At 48.8% G+C, this 21,752-nt stretch overlaps 1 protein-coding gene across 5 annotated transcripts in view; it reads left to right on the plus strand.

Moving 5' to 3' along the window:
* The window catches only part of LOC115083562 (gastrula zinc finger protein XlCGF7.1-like), a 39,628-nt gene extending 24,792 nt beyond the window's left edge, over positions 1–14,836 (plus strand). For 3 of the 5 annotated variants that reach the window (XM_029587458.1, XM_029587457.1, XM_029587460.1), the window contains one exon: positions 12,096–14,836. In XM_029587458.1, the coding sequence (XP_029443318.1) occupies positions 12,096–12,901 (806 nt within the window). In that variant the 3' untranslated portion in view covers positions 12,902–14,836. The remainder of the gene's footprint in view (positions 1–12,095) is intronic. The other 2 variants (XM_029587459.1, XM_029587461.1) reach the window with 1 other exon arrangement.
* Positions 14,837–21,752: the final 6,916 nt, after the last annotated feature.

Raw genomic sequence — 21,752 nt, forward strand, 5'->3', positions numbered from 1 at the left:
CTGAGCCCCCTCCCTGAAAGCGAGTGCAGTCACCTGTGCCTCTTCCACCGCTGCCTGCTGCTCAGACCAAGGCCGGCCCCTGGGTTCTGCTCTCGGCACCTTTCAGCCCCGCGTGATGCCGGCGGTGCCTCTTGAACGTGTCTGAGCCCCCTTCTTGAGAGCGAGTGCAGTCACCTGTGCCTCTTCCACCGCTGCCTGCTGCTCAGACCTAGGCCGGCCCCTGGGTTCTGCTCTCGGCACCTTTCAGCCCCGCGTGACGCCGGCGGTGCCTCTTGAACGTGTCTGAGCCCCCTTCCTGAGAGCGAGTGCAGTCACCTGTGCCTCTTCCACCGCTGCCTGCTGCTCAGACCTAGGCCGGCCCCTGGGTTCTGCTCTCGGCACCCTGCAGCCCCGCGTGACGCCGGCAGTGCCTCTCGAATGTGTCTGAGCCCCCTCCCTGAAAGCGAGTGCAGTCACCTGTGCCTCTTCCACCGCTGCCTGCTGCTCAGACCTAGGCCGGCCCCTGGGTTCTGCTCTCAGCACCCTGTAGCCCCGCGTGATGCCGGCAGTGCCTCTCGAACGTGTCTGAGCCCCCTTCCTGAGAGCGAGTGCAGTCACCTGTGCCTCTTCCACCGCTGCCTGCTGCTCAGACCTAGGCCGGCCCCTGGGTTCTGCTCTCGGCACCCTGCAGCCCCGCGTGACGCCGGCAGTGCCTCTCGAACGTGTCTGAGCCCCCTTCCTGAGAATGCGTGCAGTCACCTGTGCCTCTTCCACAGCTTCCTGATGCTCAGACCTAGGCTGGCCCCTGGGTTCTGCTCTCGGCACCTTGCAGCCGTGCGTGACGCCGGCAGTGCCTCTTGAACATGTCTGAGCCCCCTTCCTGAGAACGCGTGCAGTCACGGATGCCTCTTCCAACATGAGCCCTGGGGGGCGTGGTAATCACTGGGCAGTCTGCAGGGCACGGATAGCTGGCACCTGCTTTGTGCAGCGCCCACAGCACCTTCCCTGTCTTGGTGAGTCCTTCCGGCCTCTGTCTTCTCCCCGGGCCGAGTGAGACAGCGCCGACGTGCACTGAGCACTGGATGTGGTGCAGCAGCGAAAGGAGCTCTGGCAGTCCCGTGTAGAGAAGCCAAGATACCTCCCTGCCTGCCCACGGTGAGCACCGGCATCTCCCTTCTCCTGGGTTCCTGCGCGTCTTCGTCCCCTCATCCCCCTTCTGTTTTAAAACGGGGAGGAGAGACCAGCGGAGCTTTCTCTGCTTCCCCCCACCAATTCTTCTGGCCATACGACTCCTCTCCGTGTCCGCACCGCCCGCTCCATGGAGGCTGGGGTGCCACGCAGCGGGCTTTGTTAATGCGGGCGTGCCTTGGGAAACGCTGGCGTAAGGGACCGTGTGTCTGGAGGGCGTCGCGTCGTCCTTTATTTTCATGCTGCTTATGTCAGGCGGCTCACAAAAAAAAGAAAAAAAAATCCATAAACGAATAGACACTTGCAGTTAAATAATTAAAAAAAGAAAAAAAAGAAAAGCAAACTCAATTGAAATGGTGCATGTTAAAAGAAAACCTTAAAACTTTAAAAATTCTCATTGGGTCTTTAAAAAATTAAGCAGTTTAACGTCAGAAAAGGCTCTTGGGATTTATGGAAAAGCCTGGCTAAAGAGGGTTTTTTGTTTTGGTTTTTTTTCTGAACACTTTGGGACACTGAGTTAAGTGTGGCTCTTATTTTATTTTATTTTATTTTTTTATTTGTAATTTTTATTTAATTGCCAACAAATATACAATCCAACTTTATAGAGAGCAGTTATACACTACACTTTGTATATAATACTGTATTTATTTTTCAGCAATTAATCGCTGTTATCAATGTTTGACTGATCTATATAATCTTTATAACTTCTGTTCACCTCCTCCCTGTTACCTGCCCCTCGTTCAGTGTAATTTCTCTTGTGTTAATGAGTTATCTGTAAACCGATATGATGTCCCAAACGAATACCGGTATAGAAAAACCGTTAAATAAATAAATATCGTTAGGAACAATCAGAGCGCCCGTAATATGCAAAAAGGCTCTTCTGGAAGGGGATTCCACTACCCCGGCGCTGCAGCCGAGAAGCTGCGTTTCCGTATTGCGCTGAAGGCCACGTTCGCTGCCGTGACGGAACCTGCAGTTGGAACCTTTTAGAAGATCTTAAAGCCCTCAAGGGGGAGGGCGATACGGCTTCAGCGTGGCCGAAATCTTCGGAATAGCGCCGCGAGCGCGAAAGTCTTTGCGCCAGGGCGAGCAATTTTAGAATGGACCCTCGACGCGCCGGGCAGCCGGTGTAGAGCCGCCGGGACGGGAGGTAGAACGGTGGCGCACCAGAAACCGGCCGAGCGGCCGCCTTCCACAACAGGTTGGCGCGACTTTGATGAGGGACGTGGGAAGAGCTAGGCCCGGCCGGCTGCAGCAATCCAGAACGGGCGGGAATCATCGGCCCACACGAGCGTAGCGGAGGCGGGAAAGGGAGGGGGCGCGCGATAACTGGACTTTTTAATCAGAGCCCGATGTTACTCCGGCCTTCATTTGCGAAGCAAAGGGCAGCGCGGGATCGATAACGCCAAAGATTTCGTGCTTGAGAATTTTCGTTGTCGTCCCATGAATCATATTAGTCGTAGGTGGAGCTTCGGCCGTATCAGAAGGCGGCATTTCCAGTCTGAAGTTTTCATGACTGTGTTGGACAGATGTCGTCTTGTTTGTTTTTTTTTTCCAGCAGGATCCCAGCGGTATGGAATCGAGAGTGAACACTGAGGGGGTAAAAATAGGCGTAGGGGAGGCAGAAAATGAGAGACAGGGAAGGAGATTGTGCGGAGAGCTGTAGACCCTCTCAGCTAGTGCCAGCTACCAGTTACTCCTGAGAGCAGCCGTCCCTGGCATGGAGCGAGGATCAGATTGGATGATGCAATGTGTGTGTGTGTGATGTCATTTGTGACATCATCGCCACCAGGGACCAGTTAGATCTGACAATGGTGCGAGGATGGGAGACTCAGAGAGAAGCTGCAGGGTGCAGGTGAGAGAGTCGGACAGTAAACAGGAGGTCTTTGTTGCCTGCTGGTCCCTCGTTGCTTCAGATTGCCAGGGCTCTCCCTGCTCCCTCCCCTCCCCAATTCTTGGCAAGCACATAGGGGAAGCAGTGCACTCTCCTGCATGGTGTGTCCAGCTGACTCCTCTGTGCTTATCCCAGGCTTTACCCCTCATTCCTCCTGTCTAAGGATCCTCTGTGCTTATCCCAGGCTTTACCCCTCGCCTCCTCCTCTCTAAGGATCCTCTGTGCTTATCCCAGGCTTTACCTCTCGCCTCCTCCTATCTAAGGATCCTCTGTGCTTATCCCAGGCTTTACCCCTCACCTCCTCCTATCTAAGGATCCTCTGTGCTTATCCCAGGCTTTACCCCTCATTCCTCCTATCTAAGGATCCTCTGTGCTTATCCCAGGCTTTACCTCTCACCTCCTCCTATCTAAGGATCCTCTGTGCTTATCCCAGGCTTTACCCCTCGCCTCCTCCTATCTAAGGATCCTCTGTGCTTATCCCAGGCTTTACCTCTCACCTCCTTCTGTCTAAGGATCCTCTGTGCTTATCCCAGGCTTTACCCCTCGCCTCCTATCTGAGGATCCTCTGTGCTTATCCCGGGCTTTACCCCTCGCCTCCTCCTCTCTAAGGATCCTCTGTGCTTATCCCGGGCTTTACCCCTCACCTCCTCCTATCTAAGGATCCTCTGTGCTTATCCCGGGCTTTACCCCTCACCTCCTCCTATCTAAGGATCCTCTGTGCTTATCCCGGGCTTTACCCCTCACCTCCTCCTCTCTAAGGATCCTCTGTGCTTATCCCAGGCTTTACCCCTCGCCTCCTCCTCTCTAAGGATCCTCTGTGCTTATCCCAGGCTTTACCTCTCGCCTCCTCCTATCTAAGGATCCTCTGTGCTTATCCCAGGCTTTACCCCTCACCTCCTCCTATCTAAGGATCCTCTGTGCTTATCCCAGGCTTTACCCCTCATTCCTCCTGTCTAAGGATCCTCTGTGCTTATCCCAGGCTTTACCCCTCGCCTCCTATCTGAGGATCCTCTGTGCTTATCCCAGGCTTTACCCCTCACCTCCTCCTATCTAAGGATCCTCTGTGCTTATCCCGGGCTTTACCCCTCGCCTCCTCCTATCTAAGGATCCTCTGTGCTTATCCCAGGCTTTACCCCTCATTCCTCCTATCTAAGGATCCTCTGTGCTTATCCCAGGCTTTACCCCTCACCTCCTCCTATCTAAGGATCCTCTGTGCTTATCCCGGGCTTTACCCCTCGCCTCCTCCTATCTAAGGATCCTCTGTGCTTATCCCGGGCTTTACCTCTCACCTCCTCCTATCTAAGGGTCCTCTGTGCTTATCCCGGGCTTTACCCCTCACCTCCTCCTATCTAAGGATCCTCTGTGCTTATCCCAGGCTTTACCCCTCGCCTCCTATCTGAGGATCCTCTGTGCTTATCCCGGGCTTTACCCCTCGCCTCCTCCTCTCTAAGGATCCTCTGTGCTTATCCCGGGCTTTACCCCTCACCTCCTCCTATCTAAGGATCCTCTGTGCTTATCCCGGGCTTTACCCCTCGCCTCCTCCTATCTAAGGATCCTCTGTGCTTATCCCAGGCTTTACCTCTCGCCTCCTCCTATCTAAGGATCCTCTGTGCTGATCCCAGGCTTTACCCCTCACCTCCTATCTAAGGATCCTCTGTGCATATCCCAGGCTTTACCCCTCACCTCCTCCTATCTAAGGATCCTCTGTGCTTATCCCGGGCTTTACCCCTCGCCTCCTCCTATCTAAGGATCCTCTGTGCTTATCCCAGGCTTTACCCCTCGCCTCCTCCTATCTAAGGATCCTCTGTGCTTATCCCAGGCTTTACCCCTCACCTCCTCCTGTCTAAGGATCCTCTGTGCTTATCCCAGGCTTTACCCCTCGCCTCCTCCTATCTAAGGATCCTCTGTGCTTATCCCAGGCTTTACCCCTCACCTCCTCCTATCTAAGGATCCTCTGTGCTTATCCCAGGCTTTACCCCTCGCCTCCTCCTATCTAAGGATCCTCTGTGCTTATCCCAGGCTTTACCCCTCACCTCCTCCTATCTAAGGATCCTCTGTGCTTATCCCAGGCTTTACCCCTCGCCTCCTCCTATCTAAGGTTCCTCTGTGCTTATCCCGGGCTTTACCCCTCGCCTCCTATCTGAGGATCCTCTGTGCTTATCCCAGGCTTTACCCCTCACCTCCTCCTATCTAAGGATCCTCTGTGCTTATCCCGGGCTTTACCCCTCACCTCCTCCTATCTAAGGATCCTCTGTGCTTATCCCAGGCTTTACCCCTCGCCTCCTATCTGAGGATCCTCTGTGCTTATCCCAGGCTTTACCCTTCACCTCCTCCTATCTAAGGATCCTCTGTGCTTATCCCAGGCTTTACCCCTCACCTCCTCCTATCTAAGGATCCTCTGTGCTTATCCCGGGCTTTACCCCTCACCTCCTCCTATCTAAGGATCCTCTGTGCTTATCCCAGGCTTTACCCCTCGCCTCCTATCTGAGGATCCTCTGTGCTTATCCCAGGCTTTACCCCTTCACCTCCTCCTATCTAAGGATCCTCTGTGCTTATCCCAGGCTTTACCCCTCACCTCCTCCTATCTAAGGATCCTCTGTGCTTATCCCAGGCTTTACCCCTCGCCTCCTATCTGAGGATCCTCTGTGCTTATCCCAGGCTTTACCCCTCACCTCCTCCTATCTAAGGATCCTCTGTGCTTATCCCTGCCATTCCTGATGTTTTTCATTGTTTTTGCCTCCATCGCCTCCCGAGGAGTCTGTTGCATGTATCCATCTCTCTCTCTCATTATTTTTTTTCTATCCTTGTTGTTTTATTTTGGAAGCACAGTATATAAATAAGCAGATAAATTACATACTGTATTTAAGCACGGAAAAAAACCACCCTAAATGTAACAGGTTCTCTGCCTACGCAGCACGGTTAGTAGCTGTTTGCTGAAAAGCCATGCAGTGCATATGTTTCAGTGAGAGGATTATGGCAGATCTCGTTAGCCAGGGATTGCTAGGCCATACCTACGTGGGCTTTCCTTCAGACCAGGCCCTGTCCTTCTGCCTGAAGCCAAAGAAAGCTGCTGCACAAGCCACTGACCGTCCTCCCAGCCTGGCCGAGGCTCCGGATGAACCTCGGACGGACGTCGACAGATTTGCCCATTCGAGGGCTCACTCCGAGCTTTGGCTCCTGCCCCTGGATATTACCCGCCTCCCACCTCCTCCACGCAGCGCGGTGCCCGGGGAGAAAGGAAGTGCTGGGGGTCCTTTCCGATTTCCAGATTTCTCTCCCTGGACGGTGGGAAGAGTTTGCCTTTCCGCAGGCTGCTCCTGGCACCTCAGTCCCGCTGTGTTTTGAGATGCGGTAATCCTACGCCTGCATCCCGGAGGGGGGGGGGGGATAGCATCTCCTACTTAGTTCTGGGTTTCTTTCCGTCTTATACAAGAAGGTGGGTCAAGTTCTTATCATAGCTGGGACTTGCCAAACATCCGGCCCTTTCTCTCCTGCCAAGCTGGACTGGCTCTGTCCGGGGGGGGGGGGGGGGGGCGGTCCCTGCATTAAACCGGGCACGACCTCACGGGGGGCCTCCTCTGCAGCGGATTCAATGTCGGTGGGTGTTTGCCAGCTCGTACGTCCACACACCCACCCACCCACCCCCGTTGTAGAAAGTGGAGGATTACGCCGCGTCGTTGAGCTTATCCAGCGGCTTTTATGCGTTCGTTTTAAACAGTTCTGGGGATTGCGCTGCGAGAAAATGTTAGCGCCAGATATTTTCTTGGCTGTCTGTGCCCGGTTCATGGTGGACGGAGCTGTCCGTCCTAGCCCCAGCTCTTCCCAGTCAGTCCGGTGCTTCTGCCTTATCGTACCGGATCTGAAATCCCGAGCGTGTCGTCCCCCCAAGTGTTGCATGTTTTGTATTTGCTGCATCCGGATTGTACGGTGTCAGATCCTCTTAAAAACCGCGCTGAGTTCTCCCCGCTCTGTGCCTTACAAATCTTTTTTTTTTTTTTCCCAAGTGTCAATAAACGTAGAGGCGAGCCGGCTGCCGTAGTGTATTTGGATTTTCAGAAGGCATTTTATAAAGTTCCTCAGGAAATGGCAAAGCCCTTGAGTACTGCTAATGAGGACAAAAGATGGGAAACAGGGGATAAGACTCAATGATCGGTTTTGCAAATGGAGAAAGTTCAGTAACACAGGGATCGTGACTTGCAGAAAGGACCTTGGGGAGACCAGGAGACTGGGCAGCTGAACGGCGGATGACGTTCGGTACGGTGAAAAGCAAAGTGATGCACGTAGGGAAAAAAACAATCCCGACCTCGGGCATACGATGGTGGGTTCTGTCCTGGGAGTCGTTACCGGGGGGAAAGGATCTTGGAATCCTAGTGGACAACACGGTGAAATCCTCGGCTCGGTGCATGGCAGTGGTAAAAAAAAAAAAAGCAAATAAGATGTTAGGAATGATTGGAAAAGGAGCGGAGAATAAAATGGAAAATAGCATACTGCCCCTGTGTCAGGTCCTGGTGCACCCCCCTAGACTGTTTTACTCTCTGTTGTCTATCCCACAACCATTTTCTAATTCGATTTCCCTCCAGGTTCCTCAGCTGATTAACTGAGCCTCTTACGGGATCAAAAATGAAAGAGCTGGTGAAGTGCATCAGCACAAATAAGCGTTAATAAAGAGTCTCCAAGGAGAATGGCGTCTAATAATTTGGGGTCGGGAGGGTGGGCTCTATATCTGTTTCTGGTTTTTAAAATCTTTCTTACAGAGGTGTCTCGATACAAACGGAGGAAAAGACCTGACGCAATGAGTGAGGTCAGAAAAACTTTTTTTTTTTAAACATTACTGAAAGTGTCCATGTGTTCACAACCTTTGTACAAAAAGAGTTAACTTATCTTAAAAAGTCCATACTGGACCAAATCCGACACTGCCGGCGTTTCGCCTGTTGGCTGCTTCAGGGATTGACTCAGTCTATCTGCAACACAAAACATTTCAAATAAACCCACTTCTTAACTCTGTGCTCCTTACAACATTAAACACCCCTCACGCTCAAAAACATTTTCTATCCGCTCGCTTTTCAAACGCCTAGCGTGCAAATTCAAAGACCCGCCATCTCGGTCTGTGCATTTAAATCACTTCTGACGGACACCCCTTCTCCAATCAAAAGGCACGCTCTGCGACTGTTCTCATTGCTCTAAAATTGCGCAAGCCAGTCAACTCGCTCTTAACCAGCCCTTCTTGCAGCAATAAATCCTTCACCCATCAAGCAGCAGCAAGCAACCCTACTTCTTCATGTGAAGAAGCTCCATTCTGTTGCCACTTTTAGACCTTCGGGTTCTAAATATTTCAATTAAAATATCTATCTCTGTTGTAAACATCTTACCACTTATGTCTCGAGCTAGCCCTCGGGGATGAATTTTTACTTGATCTGTAATAAAGAAAAGGAATAAGGAATGTTCTTGTGGAATACCTATGAGGAAAGACTAAAGAGGTTAGGGCTTTTCAGCTTGGAGAAGAGATGGCTGAGGGGGGATATGATAGAGGTGTTTAAAATCATGAGAGGTCTAGAACGGGTAGATGTGAATCGGTTATTTACTCTTTCGGATAATAGAAAGACTAGGGGGCATTCTATGAAGTTAGTATGGGGCACATTTAAAACTAATCGGAGAAAGTTCTTTTTTACTCAACGCACAATTAAACTCTGGAATTTGTTGCCAGAGGATGTGGTTAGTGCAGTTAGTATAGCTGTGTTTAAAAAAGGATTGGATAAGTTCTTGGAGGAGAAGTCCATTACCTGCTATTAAGTTCACCTAGAGAATAGCCACTGCCATTAGCAATGGTTACATGGAATGGACTTAGTTTTTGGGTACTTGCCAGGTACTTATGGCCTGAATTGGCCACTGTTGGAAACAGGATGCTGGGCTTGATGGACCCTTGGTCTGACCCAATATGGCATGTTCTTATGTTCTTAACTATAATAGCTTCCTGACGTTTTATTCTTTCAACGTCTACGATGTTCCTGACATCCTGTAATGAAGCATTCTCTTGGTCTTGCCCACATACGCTTTCCAGCATGGACATATCATGCTATAAACTGTATAAGTGGACTTGCGTATGGTTAAATGTCATAACATATATTTTTTGTCTGAGTCAATGGGTTGACAAACTCCTTTGTTTGTAACGTGACGACATCGCCCACCTTTGAAATGTCCTGTCATAAACTTCCCAGCGCGCCGGGTAAACGATCTTGATTTGGGTAACAAATTGGCAGGGCAGGAGAATTCCTTCAAATTCTTCGATCTTAGTAAACGCAGTGCTCAAATGTTTCTCTGCAAAATACGAATGGGCTCGCAGTATTGTCCAGTGTTTCTGTAAAATTTTCCCTAAAGGCATAGGATGTTGTGAATGGCGTAGAACGCATGTGATTGCATCATCCAGACCACCACCCCCCCTTCTTTGATTCTCATCTTTAACAGATGATCTCCATTTGAAAAGAGGGCTCTTTTGTAGGCCTCATGCTCCAAGTAGAAGACCAAGCCATTTCCATAAGCCCTGCTGACATTTTTTATTTTTTTGTTTATAATCCCTTACATTGGAACAAATCTGCTTGTATTGTAGAGATTGGGGAAAAGGTAAATTTTCTTTCAAAGGCAAAGGAGACGCACTCATATAATGTAAAAAAAAAAAAAGTATTACGATCTGTCGTCTTTCTATAAACACTAGTAACAAATCCCACTTTTGGACTTCTACTAACAAGAACATCTAGAAAGGCTATGCTCATATAAATGAACTGTTTGCGTTCATCACAGCTGTCTGATCGTTTAACAAATCTCGGCACTGATGATTCTGTAGCCTCCAGAACAGGAAACCATCATTAATCAACCATTTCCACATTCAGAAAGCGGGGTGAATTTATCCACGCGCTCTCAAAATTGGACAGAAATGGATTTGCCAGGGATGGAGCCCATCCTTGCTTTCATCACTGTTGCTGAATTTTCGAACTAAAAATGTCCATTAAAAAATGAAGAAGATTCTTTTTCAATGCTATAATAGGCAAACCCATGCCGAAGGACGTAGGTACCAGATAGGGCCTTGTTCGTTTTATCCAGAACTTCACGGAGACACTTGCACTGCTTCACTTTGAAGGATATTGGTGCATAATGAATTTTACGTCCAAGGTGACCGTGATTCAGTCGCTTTAATGTATTTCAAACTCATGCTGAGGAATTCATAAAATGTGCGTTGTCTTTTGCATAGGAAGCAGTTTGAGTTGCAAATGTTTTCAAAAACTTGTCTGCATAAACCAATAGCGTTTCCAATAAATGAATCATTCACTGTTGCTTTTGACTGCTCAGACGGAAATAGTCTTAGTGAATTTTTGGTAAGTTATGGAAAGCAGGAATAGTAAAAAAAAAATCACTTTTTCTTTCAACGTTAATATCCTTCATCCAAACCCTGTTGAACTACTCACTGTATTGGATTTTGTGTCGATGAATCGCCCAAAAATTTATTATAGCACTTAATATCTGATAATTGTCGATTTTGTTTTCTTTCAGTATCGTAATCTTTCCGGTCCATGAGAAATATTGCTCCTCCCCTTATCTGCTGACTTAATAACAATGGAAGACTCACTCTTCAAATGTATTCAAGCTTGTTGATCACCAAAACAGATTTCTCCCTTTAGGTGAAGTTGTTGCTTCAAAATTCTTAATGTCCTTCAGAACCAGTTCCTTGAATGTATACAAAATCGGATCTGTTGGATCGGGTAGTACCCAAAAGGATTTCTTACGGGCAGTCGATCTACTGTAGTAATTGACAGCTTGATGGGCAAAACGCTGGTCACATCAGATTTGATTTCGTAGTGGCTTTTTAAAATAAGTCAACTCTTTTTTTATTTATTTAGTTTTCTGGTATAAATTTTCTGAACACATGGGCATTTTCAATAATATTTAAAAAAAAAAGTAATATGAGCAATGTACAAAGGAGTTCAAAAACCCCACATCCAGCACATGACACTGCTCTAATTGTCTGATCACGCACCCTATAAAGGAAATGGACCAGATCTGTTTGATACCATGCTGCTTCAGGGCCTGCAGCTGCTTGATTCAAGATAATTCACTATCATTTTGTTTAGTGGAGTTACCCAACTCTAAGATGAGAGTCACCGGCCTGTAAAAGGAATAATAGAAAATATCTCTTGGTGGAAAGAGTGGGGGACTTATGGAACAGCTTCCTAGGGGAAGACATGTGATAAGCTCAGACGGTCATTGGTTGCGAGGAGGTGAAGGTAAAATCAGAGCTCGAGCTGAAGGGGGACAGGTTTGTGGTATTGCAATAGGAAGGATCCTGGTCAGAGATTAAATGGGCCTATTGGCTCTTTTCGGCCATCATATTCTGTTTCTAAGTAAACCCCAAGAAAAGGCTTAAAATGTATGGCCTTCCCTTCCACAAGGCCCTCAATCAGAAAAAAGATGGAAGCTTAGAGAGAAAACAGCAACAAGATAAAGAAGCAGATGAGACCAGTCAAACTGAACAAACGCATCTTATGTACCAAAGCTAGGCACTTTACTCAGATTCACCTACTAATGGGCCTGAGGACTTTGAATGAGTTGAGTATCTTAAACTTTGTGGCAAGATCTACTCCCAAGTCTCATTGACCATCAATAAATGTGTGATTGAAGAGTCTCCCAACCCGCTACTGCATTCTTACTGAGGGTCTCCATGGAGAACGTGAAGGCTGTCACCTATTTAGTGAGGGTCTCCAAGGTGAATGCAAGGGCTGTCACTGCATTCTCACTGAGGGTCTCCATGGGGAACATGAAGGCTGACACCTATTTAGTGAGGGTCTCCAAGGTGAATGCAAGGGCTGTCACTGCATATTGAGTGAGGGTCTCCACAGGGAATGCGAGGGCTATTGCGTTTTGAGGGAGGATCTCCATGAGAACTGTAGGGGCTGTCGCTGAATGTTGAGAATGCAAGTCTGTTGAATGTAGGGCCTCTTGTTTCCTGAGCTTCTGAACTAATGCTCGCACTCTGCTATTTATCCAGCAGGTAATGAAATCAAGAAAGAAACCAAGACGCAGTCTAAAGAACTTTCTACCGTGCAGGAACTCCATAAGATGTTTCCAGATGAAGACAAAGACATGTTCTCCCATGACTCAGGCGTCAAGAGCGAGTCCCACTCAAATCAAGACAGGAGCCCTACCCAGCACCATTGGACCCCAGACTGGACAGACCCCTCTGGATCACAAACCAGCCATTGCACTGATGGGGGAGAAGGCTCCAGCAGGAATCCAGAGATCTTCCTAGAGAGTGGAAACTTCCCATCATGTGAAGCAGGAGAACGGTACTTCACGTACACGGAGTCTGATGGAAGTGTCCATCATGAATTGCATCTGGTGGTACACCAGACCGTCAGTACAGAAGCCAAACCCTTCAAGTGTCCTGAATGTGGTAAAAGCTTTGGTCAGAAATCCAACCTCCGCGTACACGAGAGGAGTCACAAGGGAGAAATCACCCTGATCTGCACCGTGTGCGACAAAAGCTTCAGCCGGAAGTCCAACCTGAGGGAGCATCAGCGGATTCACACGGGAGAGAACATCTTCATCTGCACAGAGTGTGGGAAGAGCTTTAGCCGGACATCCAACCTGAGAGTACATCAGAGGATCCACACAGGAGAGCACAAGTTCATCTGCACGGAGTGTGGGAAAAGCTTCAGTCGGAAATCGAGTCTAAAAGTGCATCAGAGCACCCACACTGGGGAAAAGCCATTTACATGCAGCGAGTGTCAGAAAAGCTTTAGCCGTAAGTCGAGCCTAATGAGGCACCAGACCATCCACACGGTAGAGAGCTGAGAGACTGACCACAAACCCGGCCTGAAGAACCGGGCTCATCTCTGTTCTGGCATGCACCAGGCAAATATGCTTCAAGCACTGAGAGAGAGAATGGACTCAAACTTGTAATACTAGTGCTGCAAGTGTTTTAAAAACATAAGGACAATGTGCCAACCATTAACTGGTCAAATGATCTCCTATAACTCTGGACTAATAGACTGGCCCTAGAGAGATCTAGAAAATGCCTCCAAGCCCATCAGCTAATCTGTGAGAACCAGTGTATGCTGAGACTGAACAGCTCAGGAGCTGAAGGTTGTCTGGGCCTTATAAAATAGGTTATGCACATACAGAACGACTGTCATAGCACTACAGGCATATCTGACGGTAGCAGAGCCAATTGCTCAAAACGGTGCCGAAATTCCAAAGTAAGCAGCCTCTACCTTTGCACCTGGACTGGTGTTCTGATGAACAGAAGGAATGAGCGAGAATCCGCCTGCACACATGGCAGCAGAAGGACAAATATGTGCAAAACCAGAGACGTGCAGGCGCGTATATCGGACACAGGGTAACGGACGCAAGAAAAGGGGTTGAAACTCATGAGGGGGCAGCACCAGTCGCCAAGGCTTCGACAAGAGAGAAAACTCTTTTTTTTTTTTTTTTTTTTTTTTTTAAAGCTGGACTAGCCAACAAGGATAAACAAGGGACAAATGAACAAAGACAGCGGGACATGTAAAGAATTATTTCTCCAATCACACGTAGGTCGGCACCTTCTACAGCAGTGGCTAAGGAGAAGTGAACTCAAGCTTGTGGATGAGAGATGGGTAATTGCAGCTCAGGATGGTCCACCGCCAGCATAGAAAAGGCCGGTAAAACGGACAAAGGCAGATTCTGCAGAGCAGAACTGGAAACGGTTGCACGTCTTGTTGCTGGGTGCGATGTGCTGACGTCAGAAGGCCTGCATGCAGGGAGACACCATCCGATTGCGCGGTTCCTCCACTGGAAATTGCGTAAACAGTGTACCATCGCTGTACCAGGAATGCAATGCCGTCACGACCCTGATGAGAGAACTGAGGAGAAGGAAGGAAATGTGATCACGTGAGACGTTCCCAATCCATCCAATAAAAAAAACTGGATGCTAGAACACAGGACGTTGTAGTAAAGAAACCCCCACCACACACACAGACACGCAGACACAGACAGACAGACAGACACACACACACAGAAAACCATCAGATTACCAAATGATGCAAGCGGAGACCAAGAGAATGTGGCAGAAAGATCCAGAAATAGTCCCAATTGCCCTGGTCTGATTAAGAAGAATTTGCCAGCACATCTCGCCATGGGGCTGGCAGCTCGCCTCTGCCCCAGATTACGTTCATTGTATGCGGCATCAGTGATCGCGTGTGCGTTCTGAATATCATTTCACGAAATGACTCACTACGGCGTGGAACCTCTTGTGCCGTCATGTGAGGGCGATGTATTTTTGGGGTGCCCCTAGCCTTTCCTCCCCACCCCCTTCTCGGAAGTGCTCCTAGACGGCTGCAGATGGAAGTTTAGTGCCAGAAGATGCCAAGACCGAAACCCAACCCCATAGCTCATCTCCCCAGAGCGCACACATGGAGACGGGAGGTTGAGCTCCTGTAGCTTGGCTATGGATATTGCATCAAGAAAATACTCGTGCTGGTACAGCAAAGGCTGTGGGGAAGACACAAGCCTGAACTTCTTGGACCTCGGGTTGGAAGGTTGCTCCTCGATGCCAATGCTTTGATGATAACGTTGAATCTATTCATTGAGTCTTTCTATAGAACAGGGCTCTAGCAGCCATATTGGTTTCGGAGAAAGCCGAATGAGCTGGTTCTTTCTCAAACGTCAGTATATTTTGTATGAGCTTGCCTGTGCTATACATTCAGGGCACTGTAAATAAATGGCAGATACATAATAATGTAAAGACGATGAGCAGGCTCCATTTGAAAAGTTACTGGGCAGTTGATATTGTGGGGTGGGATGGGCAATTCTAGGGAGCACAGGCCCAGTGCGGCCCATATTCAGAAGCATTTAGAAGGATAACTCAGAAGTTATCTGGCTGAAGGAATATTTTGGGCACTTAGACGGCTAGTAAGCTAGCTGTCTAAGATAGGGGTGTTCCAGGGGCATAACTGGGAAGAGCTGAATTAGTCGGCTAAGTCTGATATTCAACATTAGCCAGCTATCTTAGTCAAAGTGCTGTCTTGAAATTAGCTGGATAAACTTAGCCAACTAAGTGTAAGATAACTGGATTAAGTTTATCCTGCTAATGTTGCTGTCCAGACAGTGACTGAACGTGGCCTGTGTGTGGCCCCTTATTTAGTCTGGGCGGAGGATGAGCAGGGTCACGACCCAGGTTCTCTGCGTTTTCAATGTCTTTTATTTATTTATTTATTATTTATTTATGAACTTTTAATATACCGATATTCGTGAGTCACATCATACCGGTTCACAATAACCTCATGGAGAGAAGGGAAATAGAAATTACAAATAACCGGGAGAGGGGAAGGGGAGCAGCGGAGGAACAGGGAGAGAGTGGGGGTAGGGAGAAAGCAAGCGCCAGAGGGGGCGTGAAAAGCAAGTGTAGGAGAGAAGGAGATAGAAGTGGATAGGAACTGAAGTAACAGTTTTAAACAATATCCTTACTGGAATAACAGCATCAACATTATCTATACATTTCAATAGATTGTGAAATTAACCTTTACTTGGGGGGGGGGGGGGGGGGAAAGGGGGGGGGGGCGGAGGGGATTAGGTTTGGTTAGAGTCAGGATAGGCCTGCAGGAAGAGCCAGGTTTTGATGCCTTTTTTGAAGTTGGGTAGGGAGGGTTCGAGGCGGAGATAGGTGGGGAGTGAGTTCCATAGGGTGGGTCCTGCAATGGTAAATGCTCTATCTCTGGTAGAGGAAAGATGCGCAGTTTTGAGTGGTGGGGTGTGGAGGGTGTCAGCTAAGGTGGCTCTGGCAGGACGATTGGATGTACGGAAACGTGGCATTTCCTTGAGCCAGGCGGGGTTGTTGCTATAGAGTACATTGTGAAGAACGGAGAGGGTTTTGTATTTTATGCGGAAAGGGATGGGGAGCCAATGCAAATCCTTCAGTACTGGGGTGATATGTTCTTTTTTTCGGGTGTCAGTGATTATTCTTGCCATGGAATTTTGCAGGATTTGTAAGGGTTTGATCGTAGAGTATGGGAGGCCTATGCGGAGGGAGTTGCAGTAGTCCAATTTCGATAGAACGGTGGACTGCAACACTAGACGGAAGTGGAGATGGAGATGGAGAAGGGGCATGGAGAAGGGGCTTTATTTTTTTGAGGATGTGTAGTTTAAAGAAACCCCCTTTTAGAAGTGATTTGATGTGGGGTTTAAAGTTGAGGTGTTGGTCTAATATTACACCTTGCCCTCCGTGGGGGCTCCCCAGTTGGCCCAGCCTGACTGTTTTCCAGAGCCGGTGTTGTACCCGAACTACCAGGACCACACGGCGTTCTTCTTCAGACGGAAACGTAAAAGAGGTTGTCAGTGAAGTGGCGTGGGGCCCGCCCGCTCTGGCCCAATGTGTGCTGTGGGCAGGTCTTACTCTGTCTGTGGTCCTCAGCGTTCATGTCCTGCCTCTTCTCTCATCAAGTCTTATCTTGCTTCAAAAGGTGATAACACGGCCTCCGATAAATCAATTGAGCTCATTCTTGTGGAGCGGGCGTTATCGGATGGGAAAGCCAGAAGCCAGCAGGGGTTTGCAAGACTGCTCTGGCACTCCCGATAGCCAAAAATCTGGATCTTAGGTGAAAGGGTACGATCACATGAGAAATTTTAGAATGAAATAAAATTAGCGTGACGTGGCAGCCAGGAACGTGGGAAGAGGTGTGGTAGAAACGAGGCCTTCCTGAGGCTGACAAATGACTGTAAGGACCCGGGCTTGCCCCATTTCCTCAAGATGATGGTAAGGGTTCGCTGAAGCCCCCAGGGCGTCTGCACCAGGAAATGAATAAATGTCTCCTCTCAAATTTGGGAGCTTCCGCCATCGGAGAGGGAGGGTCGCGCGCTATCTGAACCTTGTCTGACCTGCTGCTGCGCGGTGTGAGCGGTGAGGCAGGGATCCGTCGGGCCGACGCCACCATATAAATGACCAAGTTCATAATTCCAACCTTGTGATTCCATCCCATATCTTAAAACAATATTATGACCACTTTTTTTGGGGTGGGATTTTCCTTACTTCATGCTCGAACAGCATCTGCCTCCTGCCCTGCTGACGATGAGGCCTCCCTAGCCCATATCTAGCAGGGGTAATCCTCTAGTGCCTGACACTATTGCCTCTTTCAGCCACTCGTAGCTGTTGCTGTGGGGTAATGGCTAGGGATCCTCCTCTTAACTCTGCCTCCCCTTCTATCAGCATTGTGAGCATTGCCGCTGCAGTATCTCTGGTCCCAGCCAACCCAGAGAGCAGAAGCTGGGCCAAGGAATGGAGCCCAGTTCTTCATCGCAGTAGCATGCAGCAGAATACATGGGGGTAACCTGCACAGAGCAGCGGTTACTACCCTTAACAGAAACATGGGAGTAACCTGCACGGAGCGGCAGTTACTACCCTTAACAGAAAGCATGAGGGTAACTTGCACGGAGCGGCAGTTACTGCCCTTAACAGAAGGCATGGGGGTAACCTGCACAGAGCGGCAGTTACTATCCTTAACAGAATGCGTGGGGGTAACCTGCAGGGAGCGGCAGTTACTACCCTTAACAGAAACATGGGGGTAACCTGCATGGAGCGGCTGTTACTATTCTTAACAGACGGCATGGGGGTAACCTGCAGGGAGCAGCAGTTACTACCCTTAACAGAAGGCACGGGGGTAACCTGCACGGAGCAGCAGTTACTACCCTTAAGAAGGCACGGGGGTGGGAAGCCTTCCGGGTGCGAGAGAGATCGCGAGAGGACGAGGGGGACTGCTCCGGTAAGCCGCTTAACCCGCCTCCCAAACCCTGACGTCATTGCCAGCTGACGGGGCTGTGCTATTTAAAGATCGGCACAGCGGCGCGCAGCCGCCGGCGCGCCAAAGCCGCGCGCCAAAGGGGCGCGCCCCTGGGAGGAAATTTGTGGAGAGCTCCCTATGGGGAAGAAAAGAAAGATAAAACCTACTACATCTACCCCAGCCTCTAAGGAGATGAAAGGCCCTATGGATAATCATTTGATCCGTAGGGGGAGTCAACTAACTGGAGAGATTGCCCAGGATTTATCCTTCTCTTCTGGGATGAGCACAAGTCCCGTCCAGGACCAAATAGCTGTCAAAGATCGCAGTAATATGGTGGTAAGTGTTTTAAATACCACCCATGTTACTGAAATGCCAAATTCAGCAGAGGGAGGAACCAGAGTACTGGAATCTGTTCCGTCTGCTGGAATAGTGGAAGGGAAAGCTGAACTGGCAGACCCTGATAACATCTCACTGGCAGATATATGGAAGGCTGTAACGAAAATGGAAATGAGACTCTCTCAATCCATGACCCAGTCCACTGTCTTTGCTGCTGAGATTAAAGGAAAGATTGACGACCATGGGAAAAGAATAGAGCAGTTAGAATCTGCAGACAAGATGATGACTAATCAAATTACCTCTCTACAAACTAGCGGGACTGCATTTATTAAGGACTCTTTAATAATCTATAGAAACATAGAAATGTTGGAAAACAATTTTCGTAGTAAGAATTTAAGACTCTTAAATTTTCCATATACCAGACTGTTGTCTGCGCAAGAGCTGTTTAAAAAATATGTTAAAGAGGTGTTGGGTATAAGTAGTGAATTATTAATATCAAATATGTATTATATCTCTAATTATAAGAGGGATGGGAAAGTAAATGAGAGTGGGATGGAGGAAATAAATGATAGAAGTCCCAATTTGACATCCTTCCTAGAAGCTTCTGGGGATGATATAACATCAAGAGCTACTTTAATAGTGGTTTTCGGATTAGAGATTGAAAAGAATCTTGTTCTGCAGAAATATTTTAAAAATAAAAATTTCTTATTCTGTGGTAAAACTGTTCAAATATTTCCAGATGTCTCAAGATCGACCCAGGTGAGAAGGAAACAGTTTTTGGCAATGCGAGGAAGGGTTTTAGCCATTGGGGCTACATTCTTCCTCAAATTCCCATGCAAATGTATTATTACCTATCAAAAAAACAAATTTGTTTTTCTTCAACCGGAACACCTGGAGGTATTTCTTCTGGATAAAGGGGGATCTGGGGTTCGTGAGCAGTCTACATGACGGTTAATTAATTTGGTCAAAAAAAGGATCTACTTATTAGTCTAGATTTAGACATATTTTCTTTAAATATCTTATAGAGAGGCTTCCCAGATAAAGTGGACTGTTTAGTTGGGATAATATGTAAATTTTTATTTCTTGTAAGTATTTCCTCTGTTTTTGAATTTGAAAATGTATCCCATGATTTCTTGATTTCTTTTCATTGTAAATGTTATAGAAATTTAATAAACTATAAATAAAAAAAAAAAAAGAAGGCACGGGGGTAACCTGCACGGAGCGGCAGTTATTACCCTTAACAGAAGGCATGGGGGTAACCTGCACGGAGCGGCAGTTACTACCCTTAACAGAAGGCATGGGGGTAACCTGCATGGAGCGGCAGTTACTACCCTTAACAGAAGGCATGGGGGTAACCTGCACGGAGCGGCAGTTACTACCCTTAACAGAAGGCATGGGGGTAACCTGCAGGGAGCGGCAGTTACTACCCTTAACAGAAGGCATGGGGGTAACCTGCAGGGAGCGACAGTTACTACCCTTAACAGAAGGCAAGGGGGTAACCTGCAGGGAGCGGCAGTTACTACCCTTAACAGAAGGCATGGGGGTAACCTGCACGGAGCAGCAGTTACTACCCTTAACAGAAGGCATGGGGGTAACCTGCACAGAGCGGCAGTTACTACCCTTAATAGAAAGCATGGGGGTAATCTGCAGGGAGCGGCAGTTACTACCCTTAACAGAAGGCATGGGGGTAACCTGCACGGAGCAGCAGTTACTACCCTTAACAGAAGGCATGGGGGTAACCTGCACAGAGCGGCAGTTACTACCCTTAATAGAAAGCATGGGGGTAATCTGCAGGGAGCGGCAGTTACTACCCTTAACAGAAGGCATGGGGGTAACCTGCATGGAGTGGCAGTTACTACCCTTAACAAGGCACGGGGGTAACCTGCAGGGAGCGGCAGTTACTACCCTTAACAAGGCATGGGGGTAACCTGCAGGGAGCGGCAGTTACTACCCTTAACAGAAGACATGGGAGTAACCTGCATGGAGTGGCAGTTACTACCCTTAACAGAAGGCATGGGGGTAACCTGCAGGGAGCAGCAGTTACTACCCTTAACAAGGCATGGGGGTAACCTGCAGGGAGCAGCAGTTACTACCCTTAACAAGGCATGGGGGTAACCTGCAGGGAGCAGCAGTTACTACCCTTAACAGAAGACATGGGAGTAACCAGCACGGAGCGGCAGTTACTACCCTTAACAGAAGGCATGGGGGTAATCTGCAGGGAGCGGCAGTTACTACCCTTAACAGAAGGCATGGGGGTAACCTGCAGGGAGCAGCAGTTACTACCCTTAACAAGGCACGGGGGTAACCTGCACGGAGCAGCAGTTACCACCCTTAACAGAAGGCATGGGGGTAACCTGCACGGAGCGGCAGTTATTACCCTTAACAGAAGACATGGGAGTAACCAGCACGGAGCGGCAGTTACTACCCTTAACAGAAGGCATGGGGGTAATCTGCAGGGAGCGGCAGTTACTACCCTTAACAGAAGACATGGGAGTAACCAGCACGGAGCGGCAGTTACTACCCTTAACAGAAGGCATGGGGGTAACCTGCACGGAGCGGCAGTTACTACCCTTAATAGAAAGCATGGGGGTAACCAGCACGTAGCGGCAGTTACTACCCTTAACAGAAGACATGGGGGTAACCTGCACGGAGCGGCAGTTACTACCCTTAACAGAAGGCATGGGGGTAACCTGCAGGGAGCGGCAGTTACTACCCTTAACAGAAGACATGGGGGTAACCTGCAGGGAGCAGCAGTTACTACCCTTAACAGAAGGCATGGGGGTAACCTGCACGGAGCAGCAGTTACTACCCTTAACAGAAGGCATGGGGGTAACCTGCACGGAGCGGCAGTTACTACCCTTAACAGAAGACATGGGGGTAACCTGCAGGGAGCAGCAGTTACTACCCTTAACAGAAGGCATGGGGGTAACCTGCACGGAGCGGCAGTTACTACCCTTAACAGAAGACATGGGGGTAACCTGCAGGGAGCAGCAGTTACTACCCTTAACAGAAGGCATGGGGGTAACCTGCACGGAGCGGCAGTTACTAACCTTAACAGAAGGCACGGGGGTAACCTGCAGGGAGCAGCAGTTACTATCCTTAACAGAAGATATGGGGGTAACCTGCAGGGAGCAGCAGTTACTACCCTTAACAGAAGATATGGGGGTAACCTGCAGGGAGCAGCAGTTACTACCCTTAACAGAAGACATGGGGGTAACCTGCACGGAGCGGCAGTTACTACCCTTAACAGAAGGCACGGGGGTAACCTGCAGGGAGCAGCAGTTACTATCCTTAACAGAAGGCATGGGGGTAACCTGCACGGAGCGGCAGTTACTACCCTTAACAGAAGGCATGGGGGTAACCTGCACGGAGCGGCAGTTACTACCCTTAACAGAAGGCACGGGGGTAACCTGCAGGGAGCAGCAGTTACTATCCTTAACAGAAGGCACGGGGGTAACCTGCAGGGAGCAGCATTTACTATCCTTAACAGAAGGCACGGGGTAACCTGCACGGAGCGGCAGTTACTATCCTTATCAGAAGGCATGGGGGAAACCTGCAGG

The sequence above is a fragment of the Rhinatrema bivittatum genome, chromosome 2, assembly GCF_901001135.1.
Source record: "Rhinatrema bivittatum chromosome 2, aRhiBiv1.1, whole genome shotgun sequence".
Classification (NCBI taxonomy): domain Eukaryota; kingdom Metazoa; phylum Chordata; class Amphibia; order Gymnophiona; family Rhinatrematidae; genus Rhinatrema; species Rhinatrema bivittatum.